This window comes from Eptesicus fuscus, chromosome 15 (genome assembly GCF_027574615.1).
Source record: "Eptesicus fuscus isolate TK198812 chromosome 15, DD_ASM_mEF_20220401, whole genome shotgun sequence".
NCBI classification, from domain to species: domain Eukaryota; kingdom Metazoa; phylum Chordata; class Mammalia; order Chiroptera; family Vespertilionidae; genus Eptesicus; species Eptesicus fuscus.
Window position 1 is genome coordinate 45460651 of NC_072487.1, and position 17508 is coordinate 45478158.

At 41.4% G+C, this 17508-nt stretch overlaps 1 protein-coding gene across 1 annotated transcript in view; it reads right to left on the bottom strand.

Annotated features, from left to right (window-relative positions):
• Window positions 1–13913, bottom strand: part of RASEF (RAS and EF-hand domain containing) — a 60236-nt gene extending 46323 nt beyond the window's left edge. The window contains exon 1 of the mRNA XM_008142040.3: window positions 13477–13913. Coding sequence (XP_008140262.2) covers window positions 13477–13913 — 437 coding nt within the window. The remainder of the gene's footprint in view (window positions 1–13476) is intronic.
• Window positions 13914–17508: the final 3595 nt, after the last annotated feature.

The window sequence follows — 17508 nt, forward strand, 5'->3', positions numbered from 1 at the left end:
AGACCAGTTAAGCTGGGAGGAGAGAAGCAGGAGATGGGTAACTCCTTCGGGTCTCAGATAGTGGTGGAGAAAGACCGGAGGCTGGAGAGCCAGCGGTGCAGCTACCTGCAAGATTTGCAGTGCTGCTAGGCAGCTGCTTGGCCCGATCAATGGGAAATTGGGAAATGCTAGGCACAATGTACATGAAATAGGTACGGAAAAAGGACGTAGTGCAATCCTGCCACAGAGCAACAGAGAAAATCTGGAGTGCTCGTCTACTGTGATTTAACCATTTTTAGTATGGTTTAAAGTATATAACTAGTTATTTTATTGGATGGTAGGGCTTTCACATTTTATAATAAAATAAACCCTTTTAGACCTCAAAAATCAAAGGTGCCTGCTTAATATAAATGTTAGGTACCAAATTTCCTCTGCTCAAGAAGGATGGTGATCAATGTGTGACATGCTTGAAATGTTTAACTATCACAGCCAAGGGGAACCTAAGGAAACATGACAACTAAATGTAATGTGGGGTCCTGGATGGCATGCTAGAACAAAAAACAAAAAAGGAAAGACATTAAGGATTAAGCAAGAAACAAAACACAAAAAACTCATATACACAGACCAAAGTATGGGGATTACCAGAGGGAAAGGAGGGTAGAAGAGGGTAAAGGGGAATAAATGGTGATGGCAGGAGGCTGGACTTGGGGTGGTAAACACACAATACAATATACAGATGATGTATTGTAGAATTGTATACCTGAGACCTGCATAATTTTATTAACCAATGCCACCCCAATAAATTCAATAAAAAATAAAATAAAAATTTTAAAATAAAAGAGGACATAAGGAGAAAACTGAGGAAATCTGAATAAAGTATGGACTTTAGTTAAGGGTAATGTGTCAGTATCAGCTCATTAATTGTAACAAACATACTACACCAATGCAAGATGTAAATAATGGGGGAGAGTGCGTAATTATACGGCACTATCTGCAGTATCTTCACAATTTTTCTGTAACTCTAAAAACATTCTAAAAAAATAAGCTTATTAAAAAAAATGTTTGGCAACATTTATCGTTTACCATAGTGGACTAGAGTGATATCACTAACCCCGTGAAAACCAGAAGGCATAAATTTCCTGAGGAAGAAAGTGATGTTGAGGTTTGACGGTCTGATCAATGTTTCTCTGTCTCTGGATCTGTTTTTGTTCATCAGTGACTGTCAAACCTCAGAGAGAAGGTAGGGGAGGGTGGGGGTAAGGGGGAGAGATCAACCAAAGGACTTGTATGCATGCATATAAGCCTAACCAGTGGACACAGACAAAGGGGGGGGGGGGTAAGGGCATGATTGGGGGGATGGGGAGGGGTAATGGGAGGATAAGGACACATATGTAATACCTTAATCAATAAAGAAATTAAAAAAAGAAAGAAAGCGATGTTGAGAGCCTGCAGCTTCACTCATGCAGCTCCAGAAGTTTCATCTGTACACGGCCTGCAAAGCATGACTCTTCCCTTAGGTCAAATGACTGTCTTTCTAAATTGACACTGTGCATTTTTATTCCAATTTTTCTTATACAAATGCAAACAGTGAGGTGGTGGCTGTTTTGTTGTCTCCATTATCAGAAAAAGAACTCACATAGATAAATGAGACTAGTTTTATTATCAGTCTGATCAGATGCTTCCAACAAATATCAGTTGCATTTAATTCCAATAAGTTTGATTTTTTTCCCTCCATCCATTGCATGGAATCAAAATGAAGCCTTTGGAAGTTCATTGTGTTGATGGTAATACATCCAACCTTATTATGAACTAGAGGCCTGATGCACAAAATTCATACAAGAGTAGGCCTTCCTTCCCCTGGCTGCTGGTACCGGCTTCCCTCTGGCACCCGGGACCCAGGCTTCCCTCACAACCCTAACTTCATCCAGAAGGTTGTCAGGAAGGACATCTGGTCTAATTAGCATATTACGCTTTTATTATTATAGATGCTATTGTAAATTCAGCGAAAAATACCAGTGAATCATTTTGGTATAAAAATTTTTACTAAATTTAGAAATTTGTCAAGTACAAATGCACCTAAAATTGGTGGTAGTGCATAAAATTGCATCCAAATAGGATCTAATATTCTACAAATTGAAATAGAAGCTGTAACTCTCAAAATTTCAAATATATTTATACACATAGTTACAGTATCTAAACATTTTTATTGGTGTTTATGGTGGTTATTTTCTCTCTTTACAGTCTATCATCATTCCTATTTTTGAAATGTTTGGACATTTGAAGAACTACTTAGCTAATCATTCTATGCTTTTTGCACACTAATCTTATATATTTTCATTACATTTGGTTTAAAATCTATTTAAAAACTTTAATGAAATTAATCAACATGGGAGCTAGAAAAACTACCTTCCTTCTGCCTTTGAAGCTGTTAACAGTGTGGAATCAATTGAAAACTAAGCCTGATAACAGGAAGGCAGGCACACTAAACAGATTAAATGATGAGAGCTCAAATGTTGTACAAATTTACTCCAAAATTCTGTAATTATGATTTGGAACATCGTACTTTATGGGGAAAATCTTTTGATGGACCTCCTATTTTTACTTGATTAAACTTATATTCTGTATCAGAATAGGATAAAATTGAAAAGGCCTACAATTTGTACCATCTAAATATAGGAAAACATTTAAAAGAGTCATAAATGAAGATAATGTATTTGCCAAGTCTTATCATAAAAGTTAAAAAATGTTCAAAGAAAGTACTTTAAAGGGAGAGAAAAACAGAGAATTTGTGACAATCATGAGCTGACACATTTAGCTATGTCAATATTTATACATGTCAATATAAAAAAAAAAAAAGGAATTGAGACTATCCTCCATTAGTCGAACTTGCTCTAAGCTTATCTCAGAATTTGCTCTCAATGTGCTCCTCAGCACTTTGTACAGAGGATGTTTTCTGAATATACTATAGAATCATGACTACCAGTAAAGAGCACATTTGATCTCCTAACATTAGTTTATTAGGGATGTAAGTGTGTTCTTGTTCGCTTAGCAGCAAGTGTATTTCTTAAATTCGTACTTAATATATGTTAAACACTCACTACTAATTATTGAATGACTATTTAACTAAATTATTGTTAATATGGAAGGATAACTGTTTGGTGCTGAAGCTATAGTCTCATTTTTTTCAACAGTTACATATCAACCTTACGCCAGAGTACAGATGACACTGGCAAGAATCTTTGTTGGAGATTATACACAACCTTCCCTGGCCTTCCTAAAAGCCTCTTTCAAAGGTTACAAGAGTTGCTCTGGAAGATTGTGCAATGAAATGACAACTTCTTTTCAATGACAACATCTTTGAACTATCTTAAATTAAAACTGTTTGGGTACATGGTAGTGTTAGTTTAGTTACTGAACAAAAGACCTGTCCTAGAAAGAATTTTTAAAGTCTACTTTTAATTTTAAGAATCATTGATTTTTATCTACCTACCTTGCTACCTAACCATCAGACATAAAGATAAATCAATAATGCTTTCCAGCATCTCTTTTATGCAAAAAGATGGGCCAAAAATATCAAACTAAAGCAAAATTAGTTCTTAAGAGATTTTCTTATAAATTTCTTGAACACATATCCTGTTTAAAATAAAATGTCCCTGACATCTTAAATTCCACATTTCAACGTGAAGACCCTTTGAGAGACTCATGCCCGGGGCATATTTTCCACGAGGCAGACGCTTCCCCAGATACACTCCACTGCTCATCACCTGTCCACTTCATTGCTTTCCCAGCAACCTGCAGGAATTTAATTATTTTTTTCATTTGATTTTCTGAAGAACTGAAAGGTGATTTTCTGGAATGTTATTAAAAAAAGAAAGTAGCTAAAAATCCTATTAAAACCTGACTTTTTCACATTATACAAGGATCAGTTGTCCTGAAAACTAACCCTCTTTGAGCTCCCAGAGCCCCAGCCCACTAAAAGAGCAAATAAGCCTTAGATTTGCAAACACATCTCCTGAAGGAATCTGACCCCAGCCCTGCAGGAGAGCCAAGAAAAGAAAACCCAGTCTTAACTCAATTGAGTCATCATCTCAAAGCACTGGTTCATCAGGTAAGTGACCTGTGTATTTCAATTTATCTCAGTTTATGTTTCCACCCCAAACCTTTACTCTTCCCTGGCTCCCTGTGGTATAAGCTGCCTTCCTCTCTCACCTGCATGATAACATCCCCTCTGGGCAGTACAACTGGCCCAAAAGCTACTAAACAAAATGGAAATATATGCTGAACAGTCGCTTTAGATCCAAGTACTAAAGAAGAAGCTATAATGAAGTTATTACAAAAATTCACGTGAATGGACAGGAAAAGAAACACGAAACAGTAGTATCTGTTTACCTTCATGTATAGTTTTGGTGGCTTTTCCCTAGGTCAAAAAAAAAAAGAACATTAAAAATAACTTTAATGACAAACTGGGAGCCTAAGAGAGAGCTGTAAGTCTGTAGCTTGCCAGACTCCCAAGGGTTCGTTTCAGCATAAACCCATAGCCACTCTTGGCTTGGTGCCTACTTCTTATATGTATGTGATATACATCCATGCTTTGTGCTTACCTTTCTTAATGGCATTATTTTTAAAAAGACCATTTAGAACTACATTGTCTAATTTAGGGAGCTTTCAATATGAACAAAATGGGGAAAGGAGTTAAAATATGGATTCAAATGGAAAATAAAACTGCAAAAAAAAAATAATAATCTCAACATTATGGCACTCCAGCCATCTGAAACTCAGGTATCTTGGCACCGTGAAGACTCCATCCAGAAAGGTGAGAGTTAGGAAAGAATGAAGAACAGTCTCTGAGACACCCCTGCTTAGTTCAGGAATAACCTGCATTCAAACAGCGGTTTTAAAACACAATTCCAATATATCTGATCATTTACTTTCTGAATCTTCAGAAAATAAAGGTCCCCAAGAAAGAAGGAAGTACTGACAATAGTAAATTGTAATGTGACAGCAAGAACCGAAAATGTATACAGGAACTGAAAAAGTCAAGCTGAACTACAATCTCCACAAATCCTAGGAATATCACTCCACTACTGCCCAGGGTAAGACTAGACTTCCTGAGTTAGCAAGGAAAGCTTAAATTATTTTGCAGTTATTAAAAGCAATGCATTGTATGTGTCCATATGCTTACCAAATGACACATGATAAAACTGCTCACTGCAGTACTACATGTAATAGCCACAAAGTAGAAATTACCCAAACATTCATTAAAGGTAAAGTGGATAAATTGTGGAACTTTGCACAGTGGAATACTCCATAGCAATGAAAATACTATAATTTATTTACCCACTTCTAGAAGAGCTCTCAGGCATGGCCAATGCTGCTGGTCTGAGGCCCTTGAGTAGTAAAGCCTGAGAAAAAGATTTAAAACCAGTGTCTGCTGAGTTCCTGGGAACTGAATGATGCCTCATCCTGGAAATATGAGCCTGGAACTAGCATCTTTCTGATGGCTGAGCTTTTGTATCTGGACTTCCCTATGCCTCTGAAATTGCACCCCTGTTAGCAACAACCAACTCAGGGACAAAAACTAGCAGTTGGGGACAGCAGAATAAGAACTTGTTCCAACTGAAAGGAATTTGCTACTGTTTCTCATTAAATCTTCAGCCTCTGGATTTCTTAGCTTAATGCCTTTCCCGTAGCATTTGCAAGAAGGGAGGGAGAGAGGGAAGGAGGGAGAAAGAAGGAAAGGGAGAAAGGAAGTGAGCAAGCAAGCACTTAGTGTGCCTGGGAAAGTGCAGCCATGTAAAGGTTGGGTTGGCTTGCCAGACAGCTAAGGCTGCTTAAATCCAAGCTGTCTCATCGGACGCGCTCAGTTTGGAGTAACAGATATTTAGATGAAGAATGAGACTGAAGGGTGAGAATGGAAGGGTAGAGACAAGTGTGAATAATAAGCCCTCTTCTCCCAGGGAGCATCTCAGAGCCATAAACACATGGAGGGCAAAGCTTTTCTTGGCAGATAGAAAAATGTTAATAACTCTCAAGTTGCCCTAGAAATTCAGTATGTTGTTTTGAAGTGCTGAGGCATTTGGAAGGGGTACAGGAGGAATATAACATATGTACAGGGATTTTTTTCCAGATTCAAATAAATATTTGAAAGTTTTCTGGTACATATTTTATAAGCTGAAGGCATTAAAAAATGCTCTCTGATCTTTTCAAAGCTGATTCCCCTAACATAGGAAATCTCAAAAACTGAGACTCTGAAAAAGTTCCTTCGTGACTGTGATGGTTAATTTTTCTGTCAACTTGGCTAGGGTACATTACTCAAACATTTGGTCATGCATGTCTGGAGGTTGCTGTGAAGGCATTTTGCACATGAGGTAACGAACACTTAAGACAGCAGAGTTTGAGTAAAGCCAATTATTCTTGTCCAAGAGCGAGAATAAAAACAGACTGACTATCTTTGGGTCAAAATACTATTCCTCCGACTTGAAAGGGGAAGAAGGAGCACAGTGAAAGCTCTGAATTAGAATGCCATGGAACCACGCCCTAGCATCAGCACAGATCCTCAAAGCAAGATCACACCTGACACGTGAATTTACCATTCACAGGCAGGAAACAGCGGTTGCAAACTGGGCAGAGTATGGTTTTCATCTCCGTGTTTTGACCTTCACAGAGTATGCAAAACTGGAAATTTCCACTTAACATCTGCATTTTTCACCATCTTTATAAGTTGGCATCACTGGCAACACTGGGCCTACACCCAGCATGGCAGCAACTGTCCAGAAGAAGCAGAGCCTCCTCCTGGTCCAGACTCCACTCCAGTCCACTGAATCAATGTCACCCGCCTGGCCCCTGAGGCCTCTGAGTAGGAGCCCGTCCATCACCTCAGTCACCCACAGGTAAGAGAAGGGAACCCAGAGATCATCTGACAGGGGCCTACCGTCTCTCTTGCTGGTGCTGTGACACCCCCACAGTAGATGAGTGGAGAAAACTTCTCTACTGAAGACAGGAGGAAACCCCCTGAATTTAATTGGTCTGCTTGATTTCCAACCACTGGTGAGAGCTGAATCCAGATCATCCCCCTCATGATTCTTCCACTCTGTACCCTCACTGATGCTATCACCTCTGGATAGAGAGGAACTGGCCAAGAAACTTTGATTTTTGACAGGATACTATTTGAAAGCCAATGCCCAGTGGAATCCTGGGCATGTGTGGTTAAAAAAAAAAAAAAAAAAAGAAAGAAAGAAAAAAATCGGAAGCAAGGGAGGGAGGGAGGAAAAAGGCAAGAAAAGAGTTTCTTCTGTGGAAATACTGAGAACAATTTAAGATGAATTTTTCTCCACAGCATTATGCCCTCAATTTAAATGATAGACAATGTAGATTTGTAATGAAAAATAGAGAAACAAATATTCTAAATCCTATGTAGTTCTTGAGGATTTCAAGGCCTTTTAGAAGAGTATTTCTCACACTTTGACAAATATGCAGACCTTAGTAAAGAAGACACTTTCTATGGATTCCAGAGTTGACATAAATATTGTTTCTATCATATTACCTAACTATGAGCAAATATAAACCAGATATAAGCTCCTTATACTTACAGCTCCAAAAATTTATAAGACCAACACACATTTACTAAATCATTGAAATCAGACTCAGCAACATGCACCTAATCTGACGGGTGGGGGGGGGAGGTGCACTTGAACGGAAACTAAATCACCATAGCCAATGTCCATATGGTACCAGGAGTTGGCATGTGGCTCTTTTGAGCACAGTTACATGAACAAACCCCATGCTCCTATCACTTTCTATTGAGATTACAGATGTCCCAATGCTGTGTTCTCAGTCACTCCTTTTCACATGAACACATCATTCATACAGTAAGCTCACTGCTCTGCCTTCCTCTTCCACCCACAGCAATGACTGTAGTGCTGTGGGATGCTGTACAATCTTAATCACAAGGCAGGTTGTGAACTTGTGTAGCCAAATCTGTAATGGATGAGTCACCCAGGCAACTCCAAATGTGCTCAACTTAATTGTTTTATCTTTCATTAAATGAAAACCGAAATGTTTAGTCTTCTAAGACTCCCAAGCATACATGTAAAGACCTCATAGGGTTTATAGCCCTGATTTGAGAAACACCCTTGACATGAAATGTCCATAGTCCGGGGTATGTGCCAGGAAGTGTTTTTCCATTCACCATACTGCATCCCAGGTCCTTCAGGTATCAAAAACTTCTAGATAATTAAGAAGGTGAGACAATAAGCTGCTTGAAGATGAGGGTCAGGTCTACAAAGTCTCACTAGTTCCTAGAACACTGACAGGCACATCAATACTGAGTGAACCAGAGAAAGAATTAAACAAGTTAGAGTGACTGCATCTGTGTATCTTGGTGTGTGTTTTTAATGTTTTTTTAAAATTGATTTTAGAGAGAGAGGAAGGGAGAGATAAAGTGAGAGAAACATCAATGTGAGAGAACATCGATCAGTTGCCTCACACACACATCCTGACCAGGGATCAAACCTGAAACCTGGGTATGTGCCCTGACCAGGAATTGAACTGGTGACCTTTCGGTGCCTGGAACTACAATCAACCTACTGAGCCACACAACTCTGGGCTGTATATCTTGTTTTTATAAGATACACAGGCTAAGGCCTCAAGGGTTAAAATTCATAATTATAACTTGGAAGACCCCAAATATTTACAAATTGAAGCAATGAAATCGGTTGGTTTTGTGTGTTGTTGTGTTTTTGTTTTGTTTTGTTTTTTTGGTTTTTTTGTTTTTTTTGGGGGGGAATAATTCCAAGGAAACCATATGTGTCATACATTAATTTCACCTTTACAGCTTCTTTGAGAATTAGTGTTCACTTTGCATTTTACAACCTGACATAAAACTAATATATCAGACAGAAACAGCCTGAATACCCATGATAATCATTTCCCACTTCTTCCTTCCAACTACATACTGCAGTCAAGAGCTCCCTAAGCCCTGGCAAGATATACATAAAGCAAGAATGTATATTGTATATACCATCTTAGGAGGAAAAGAAACAACAGACATTTGAATCACTATGGCATTCTGACCTCTTCCGTCATCTAAAGGTTCAGCTGTCAGCTGTCCGTTCAAGGCAGACTAACATGTGGTAGCTACTTCCATTTCACAAATTAAATAAGACAATGCAACCACAAAAAAATCAAGAAAGAGGTCAAACTGTCACAAACTCAAAGTGACAGGAGCAGTAGGACCCTGAATTTGAACAGTGATTTAGATGAGCAGTAAATCAACATTGCAGGTTAAAAGACAAGCTAAAGAAGAGTCTGAGGTTCTTGGAGAGTAGTCTTCCAATGACATCCCATTTTAAGCCATTTTCTTTTTGCCCACCCATCAGGGCAGAATAAATAAACTCTCACCAAAACCTGAGAGAAAAGCTGGCCACTGTGTGTGCATCCAGAACTGGCAGTTCTCTAAGATTAGAGAGGCCAGAATACCTATCTGGGGCCAGGAAGCCAAAAAGGAAGTATTAGCTTGAGATGAAATTCAAATATCAGAACCAGAAGGGACCATCTGACTACACAGAACCAATTTTGGTGCCTGACCAAATCCCACCTCCTGTCTGGCAAGTCACCAATCACACTACCTCCTGTCACACTCCATGCACTAGCCCTGGGTCTATCCCTGATCCGGCTATTGTGGAAGAACCTGTGCCCATTCATAAAAGTATGGTGGTCCCGGTGCCAGCTAGACCCTCATGGTTCTGCTCTGAGAATGTGGGGTTCTAAGTTAAGTTATCAAACTGAATCAATTCACAAATGACACTCAAAATTGCTTCAAATGGAAATGAGAAAACTCTGAAAGCTTCAGCTCTGATCAGAGGAGGGATGACTTCTGCTATCCCCCTGCCGCAGGTCAAATGCTCAATGAACACACACACACACAAACAACTTCCTTCTCTCCCTGCCCATCTCTGAACCCCATGACGAGCTCTCACTGAGAACTTGATAAAAATCAAGAACTGAAAAAAAAGGCAGCTAGAATTAACTAACTGCTTCCTCAGTGTATGAACCAAGGAACTGAAGACACAGTCTTATTCAATTCATCCAGCAAATATTAATTGAGTCCATTTATTGAGTACCTACTGGGTACAAATCTCCCTTTCACCAAGATAATGGCCCTGGCACCAGAGATCAGCTAGGCCAGTGGTTGGCAAACTCGTTAGTCAACAGAGCCAAATATCAACAGTACAACGATTGAAATTTCTTTTGAGAGCCAAATTTTTTAAACTTAAACTATATAGGTAGGTACATTGTTATTAACTTAATTAGGGTACTCCTAAGCTGACCTTTGCTAAAAACTCAAGGGGCCAAAGAGCCGCATGTGGTTCTCGAGCCGCAGTTTGCCGACCACTGAGCTAGGCTGTTAGTACAAGTCTGCTCTCTGTCTCTCCCCGGGAAATACTCTGCCCACTTCGAGGGCTTTTGAGCTGGAACAATCTTCTTTCCAGAATTCTCTTACATAACCACATCGCCTTGCCCATTCTGGTTTCATCTGCTGGCTGACCTAGTTCCAGCTTACTATGAAGTGGTAACGATCCGTCCTGACCCCGTCCACCATGTATACATGCCCAGGCCATGTGACTGCGTGGAAACCTCCCTCCCCCATCCTTGAAGGGAAGGAGACTTCAGTTTTCTAAGAGGAAAAGAACTTAAGAAGGTGTTGACACATCCCAGAGACCATTTTCATCCTTTCACAATGCAGTATTATTTTCTCTCTAATATCATGGTAACTGATGACTAGAGAGTTTAAGCCAAATTTGCTTAATATTTTGATCTAAGAGCTTGAATAAACTTTGAAATGGAAATCATTGCCATGTTTTGCCTCTAAAAAAACCAAACATGCTTTTTATTTTTAATATATTTTTATTGATTTCAGATTGGAAGAGAGAGGGAGAGACGGAAACATCAAAGAAGAGAGAGAATCATCGATTGGCTGCCTCCTGCATACCCCCCACTGGAGATTGAACCCAAAACCCCGGCATGTGCCCTGACCAGGAATCGAACTGTGACCTCCTGGTTCATAGGTTGATGCTCAACCACTGAGCCATACTGGCCTACCCAACCATTCTTATATCTGGTATTTGTTCTCCTCCAACTGTATATGAATATCTCCTCTACCATCCCCACCGGCATGGAACAGCGTATCAGAGTGGGGGGAAGATGAGAGTACCAGGAGGGAAACAAAGCCCCCAGATGGACTAGCACACCCTTCCAGAAAGACAATTTGCCCTTGGAAGAAAACATAATGTTTTATATTAAAAGCAGCTCCACTACATTATGGAGTAAAATGACAAAATACCTAATTTTTTAAAAAAGAGAACTCAAGACTTCAAAGAAAGCTCCTGCTTGCCGAAGGCTGTCAAGCTGTGTCTACAATATATGGAGGTTCCCGCAAATACCTCTCTTGCCTTTAAATGGTCTTTGAGAAAATTTTTGAAAAATGTTTCACCCACACTATGAACTTCTTGAAGGTATGCACTACATCGTGTCCTTCTCTTTGTCTGCAGGGACCTAGGACAGGACCTAAGATAGTATCTAGCCCAAAACAGACACTCAGTAATGTTAGCAGAATTTATTTGGCTGAAATATTGGCAATGGCATTATCAATAACAAAAGACTTTTATCACATTTGGATGAGAGGAAGGGAAGAAGAGCAGCTGTATGAGGAAGTGGACTAGAAGTAATCCAATTTACCAAAACAGTTATGGCTGCCATGGTAACAATCAGATGAAGCAGCTCTGTTCAGTTCTTTTCCACTTAAACAAGTACAGGAAGGTAAATATTGTACTTGTTTATCTCCCATAGAAGGGGGTGGGGCTTAGGACACACGAGTCTACCAGGTGACACTGGTGGCGATTAAATTCAATAACCATTGAAGAGTTTGAAACATATCATAATAATAGTATCATCAATAATAATAAGCTCTGGTTTGTACACTGATCCTAGGAAGCTCGTTTTAATTACTTAAGGGTTAAGTGTCAAACAACTGCTGCTGAGACCTGACAACTGTGAAAAGTAGATTCATATGTGCGTGTACATATATACATAAAAATAATATGACGTGAACTCACTCTTCCTTATTCCTAAAATGGTTACCATTTTAATTTGCTGGCCCCAAACCAAGTGACAAAAGGAAAGATGATTCAAAGAGTAGAGTTTATAGCAATGTCTAAATTTTCTATATCCCTGGTGGAGACACTGCATTTTAATTCATTTGTAAATACTAGGAAAGATGAGTATCACACCCTCTTTCTCCACACAATCCCTCTTAGACGGCAGTGAGTCACTCTCCATCCAGTGTTCCCTGTATTTTCCAAACTGCAGAGAGACTTTGGGAGGAGGCGGAAGTGAGGACTCCTTGGCCCGCAAGTCTAATCTGTGAATAGGTGAGCCATGCCACCGCTGCCTGTCTCTCAGGGATCTTTCCTTTTCTGAGTCTTATGTCTCAGATATGGGAACCGGCCAACCAACATGAGGTATTTCTGATGTTCTTAATAATGACAGCCAGAGCTCCATAAAATTTCAACTGAAGTCTAAGCAGAAAGCAAACCACCACGTTACAACATTCACATGTTTGTAGTGCCTGAGGAAGAAGTGATAGCAGCTGCCAGAGACACACGGTGACACCAGGCAGAGACAGAGCAAATGAATCCCAAACCAAAAAACACGTGCAGCGTTCCCTCCCTGCCCTGAACCAGCAGGCATCCCCTTTCCTGCTAAGAATTAAGTTAGTAACTTTATATTATGTTATTTCTGTTGGAGTCAGTCATACGAGTAGAGAATTTATTGTATAATCTTATCATTTTATTCTGTTGTATATAAAGACAGTTTTTCAATTCACAACATCTGGGATCAAATCCCTGCTCTTTTATTAACTGTGCAAGTCCCTTGACATTTTATAGGCATACATTTATGGGTCTAAGTTTCTTCATCCGTGGAAAAAAAGAAAGTCTACCCCCTCCCCAATGTTATTCTGAAACTTAAACAGATGAGCTCTTTAAAACACCTATATGTGTCCAGCAATATAAATGCCCAATAAGGTCTCTTTTTCTATTTAGTAGTAGGAAAAACACACACGCAAAAACTGCTTTAGCAAAGACCAATTTAGCCAAGGGCCTGGGTCACCGCTGCTCCAGCTCCCGGAAGTCCTCCAGCAGATGACATAACCAGGTGGCACTGGGGAGCCTGCATGTCCTGGAAGAATCTCTGGACACAGGAGTTCACTCTGGCCCCTGTCATTCACAAAGCACCTTTCGCAGGGCTCAGAAGTGGGCCTTTAGAACTTTCTCCTCCACACCCTTATTCTGAATGCATTCCCTTTCCTCAACTCTTAGGGGATCGCGGTCTTGGAAAAGTTAGTGAATGGAGAAAAGCAACGCACAAAGGAGAGAGGGTTCAGTGAGCCTGCACAGCGAGCACCATTTGTACCTCCCGCCTTCCAACCCAGACACGCACCTGGGGATGAACTTGGCCTCCTCCCCGAGTCGCGCCTGGAAGTCCCGCCAGGCGGGGCCGGGGCCAGCCGAGCCCCGTGGGGCCGCCAGCACCTCCGCTGCCGCGTCCTGGTCGTCCTCGTCCTCCTCACTGTCCCCGGAGTCGGACCCAGCCTGGGACTCGGACAGAGCGGGCCCCGCCCGCAGCCCGCAGCCCCGGCGCCGGCCCCCGCGGCGGGCCCCGCGGAAGCCGCGCGCGAACTCCTGGAATGTGATGGCGCCGTCGCGGTCCGAGTCCAGCCGCTGGAACACGGCCTCGGCGTCCGCCGGCCGCACGCGCAGCTCCGCGCATAGCGCGCTGAACTCCTCGCGCTCCAGGCGCCCCGAGCGGTTCGCGTCGCAGGCGGCGAAGACTGAGCGCAGGCGGGCCAGCTCCTCCGGGTCCCCTTCCGCCTCCATCCCGCCCGACGGGGTGGCCTAGGGAGCTTCGGGACGCGACGGGCGTCCTGCGCGCCCTGACTGCGGCGAAAGCGGGAAGTCCGGGGCCACCCGCTGCCGCCGGGAGTCGCGCTGAGCTGGGCTCGCCCGGCTGGTTCTGCCACCTGCGGAACGTCCGGGAGGCGCGAGGCTCCTAGGCCGGTCGGGAGCGGCGCACTCCCACACTGTCCCAGGTCCCGCGCACGGATCCCAGTGGGCCCCCCGCGGGCCCGGGAGCCCGGCAAGTGCGCTCCTGGCTGCGCGCACCGCGCGGGAGAGTCCGCCAGAGACTGAGGTGCAGGCGCGCAGGCACCTGCCACTTTCCTGGCGGGACCGGCTCCGCCCAGCCAGAGAGGAGGAGCGCCCGGCTCTGGTTCCCACGCCTTCGGGAGCCTGGCGGTGCGTTCCTTGTGGGGATCTGGCAAGAGCATCGATTTGGGGCTCTTGGAATTGGGGACCCAGCAGGAACTGGGGGTGCGACAGGAGCGTTTGCCAGGCCCTTCGACGTAAATTCTTGCTGGAGTAAAACCAAGAACTTAGCTCCCCCACAGACAGGTTGCTGGCATGACCCCTGGGAAGCGAACTAACTGGACAGAAAGGGAAAAGGAAGGTAGGGTTAGGGTTCCAGATGATTAATGTTTGTGTATTTTATTCTCTTCTAATTCTGGAAAATTGGTAAACTTCTGTATATACATGTTTGCTTACAAACCAAAGTGTGAGATTGACCAGAAGACCCCATTCTCTGATTTTACTGGCTCTCCTTAACCCATGTCCGTCCAACATTAAAGTCCAATTAGATAACATGCAATAGAAATCATATAGCTCTTCCAGATTCCCACATCCAAATAATTTTTCTCACTCCTTGTCTCCTTAACCTGAGTGAAAATTAATAACCTAAATTCTTGGTAGGCAGCAATGTTTACCAGACTGGGGTAGCTTTTCTTTAAAAAAAAATCTATGGAAATGATATATCTGAATGTATGTTCCCCTTTGATCTTAAACACTTATTTCAACAATGCTATTGTTTCTTTATACTGACTCTTTTATAGGTACAAGGTCTTTAAAATTACTTCATTTTGATTCTTTTAAAAAGTTGTTCTTCTTGCCCTAGCCAGTTTTGCTGGCCCATAGACTGAAGGGCGGTGGGTTCGAGTCTGGTCAAGGGCACGTGCCTCAGTTGCAGGCTTGAGCCCGGCTTCCCAGTGAGGCCTGTGCCGGAGGCAACCAGTTGATGTGTCTCTCTCATATCTAGGTTTCTCTGTTTCTCCCCCTCCCTTCCACTCTCTCTAAAAATCAACGAAAAATATAGCCTCGGGTGAGGATTAACAAAAAAAATAAAAATACATCTTGTCTTTCCATTTATGAGAGACCTTCACTCTGTCATATGACTTCTGTAGCATGTGTTCCTTTCCAGGATTCCTACAGCCTGAGAAAATGCATTTGGGTTATTTCCACTTTGTTCACATTATATGTTCCCTCCACATTTTAGACTTTCTTTACTATCATTTCTTTTAGTTATGACTGTGTTTTCATTTTACCTCATTCTGGATTCTCTTTATTGCTGATTACTTTGATTTAAAAAAATACAATAAAATAAAGTAGGGGATTTGACTGACACATTTCTTCAGGCTAGTGTTCCTAAACATAGAGCTAAGTGCTAAACATCTGAGGAACTGTTTCTTCTTGAATAATACAATAAACACAGCCAACACTCGCAAGCACCTGCCAAGTTGTAAATACCACTGGTACTCTCCATCTGTAAATTTAACTGGTCCATTATGAGAAGCCTGGTCTTAGCAATCTAATCGCTAAGTGGATATAGTTCTATACAAGTGGACAGCTAATACATTGAAATGAATTTCACCATTAGTGCAATATAAATTGTTATTGATTTTGAGTGGATGTGCTTTCCTGTTTATGCTAAAGATTGATTTTCCATATAAGTAAAAAGTGGATAGCTTGTAATGCCTTTAAAGCTGTACAAATATACTTATTAAACTGAATCTTTGAAATATTACTATCATTATACTGTTAGCAATGAATAAATATCTGCTTTCCAAAATAAATGAGTTAATATTTTTAAGTGCTGAGGCAGAAGTGCTTTCTTAGAGACTGCTCGTGCAACTCCATTCCTGAACTCACTCTGAATTTGCACTAATTTCTAAATTCTTATATTCTTTGACCCGTTTTGCCCTTTCCCCAAGCCCCTTCATTGAAGAGTCATCAATAAACATGGATTATTCCAAATGTCTTGTGTACACATCTCATTCCCACAGAAATTAACCTACTCCAGCCCTAATGTAACAGTTATCTATCACTGCCTAACAAACAGTGATTTAAAACAACCACCACCATATGTGTTCATAATTTCATTGTCATGAACTGGGGCAGGGCTCAGGAAGGTGGCTTTTCTGCTGGCTTGCCTGGGATCATGTAGCCATGGTGGCTTAATTGTGGCTGTATGGTCTTAGAGGACCTGGCTCATGTGTCTAGAAGTTGGTGCTCATTGTTAGCTGGACCATGTGTCTTCTGGGGTTCTAGGTAGTATCATTGTAAACATCTTTGCTGTAAGCATTTTAGCCACATAATTAAGTGGCTGTAAAGCAATTTGGCTATAAAAAAGATAAAAGAACAGAAATAAAAGAGGGACATTAAAAAAGACATAATGAAGCATGAAAAATTAACAAAATTCAGAAGACGATTGCAAAAATGAAAATATATTAGCATTGAAGTCTTTTGTTCATAGTATTATACTTTCTTTGGGGACGGTAATTTGGGCTTGTTGATTTGTCTCCTTGTCAGGCATCAAACTTTCTCTCTTTTCCCTAAAATGTCTTCCTTCATTAAGAGGGGTATCAATTTCCAACTAAAGAATCAGTAATGCTCTTGAAGACTGTTATAAATGAGCAGCTGTCTATTTTATATTTGCCATTGCTTAGTAAACTTTCTGTTTTTATGGGTGGGAGAGGTGACTGTATTCAACAAAGGGCTTGCAAAAACTGATATGTTATTATTTTCCAGTACAGTATGCAATCTGGCTAAGATTTATATAACGTAAAATTGGGAGCACTCTGAGAATTTTGTCAATGGAGAAATGAAACCAAACTGTGAACCACTTACTTTCTCTCTAATGATGAAATTGTCTCACTGACAATTGCTTCTGCAGTGAAAAGTTTGTAGCAGAAATTATTTTGGCAATGGTGTTTAAGGCAGTGATGTCTATGGCAACACTAGGGGATACAGTCTCCACGAGGCCAGGTCTTCACAAGGCTGGCACGGGTCTTGTCATGGGGCAGCAGTGTGCTGATAAAGTCTGAATGCACAGATGCTTTTCAAGCCTCAGCCTGTGTCCTGTTTGCTGATATTCCACTGATAAAAGCAAGTCACATGCCAGGTCCTACATCAAAGAGGGGACTGACTACAAGGTCATGGATACAGGGAGGTGTAGTTTATTGGAGGCCCTTACTACAACAATATACCATACCTAGGGTATACATTCTCTCAGGTTCCTGTCCTGCCGACCTCCTATTCATTCTACACAACCACAGCTAGACAGTCCTTCTTAAATACTAATTAT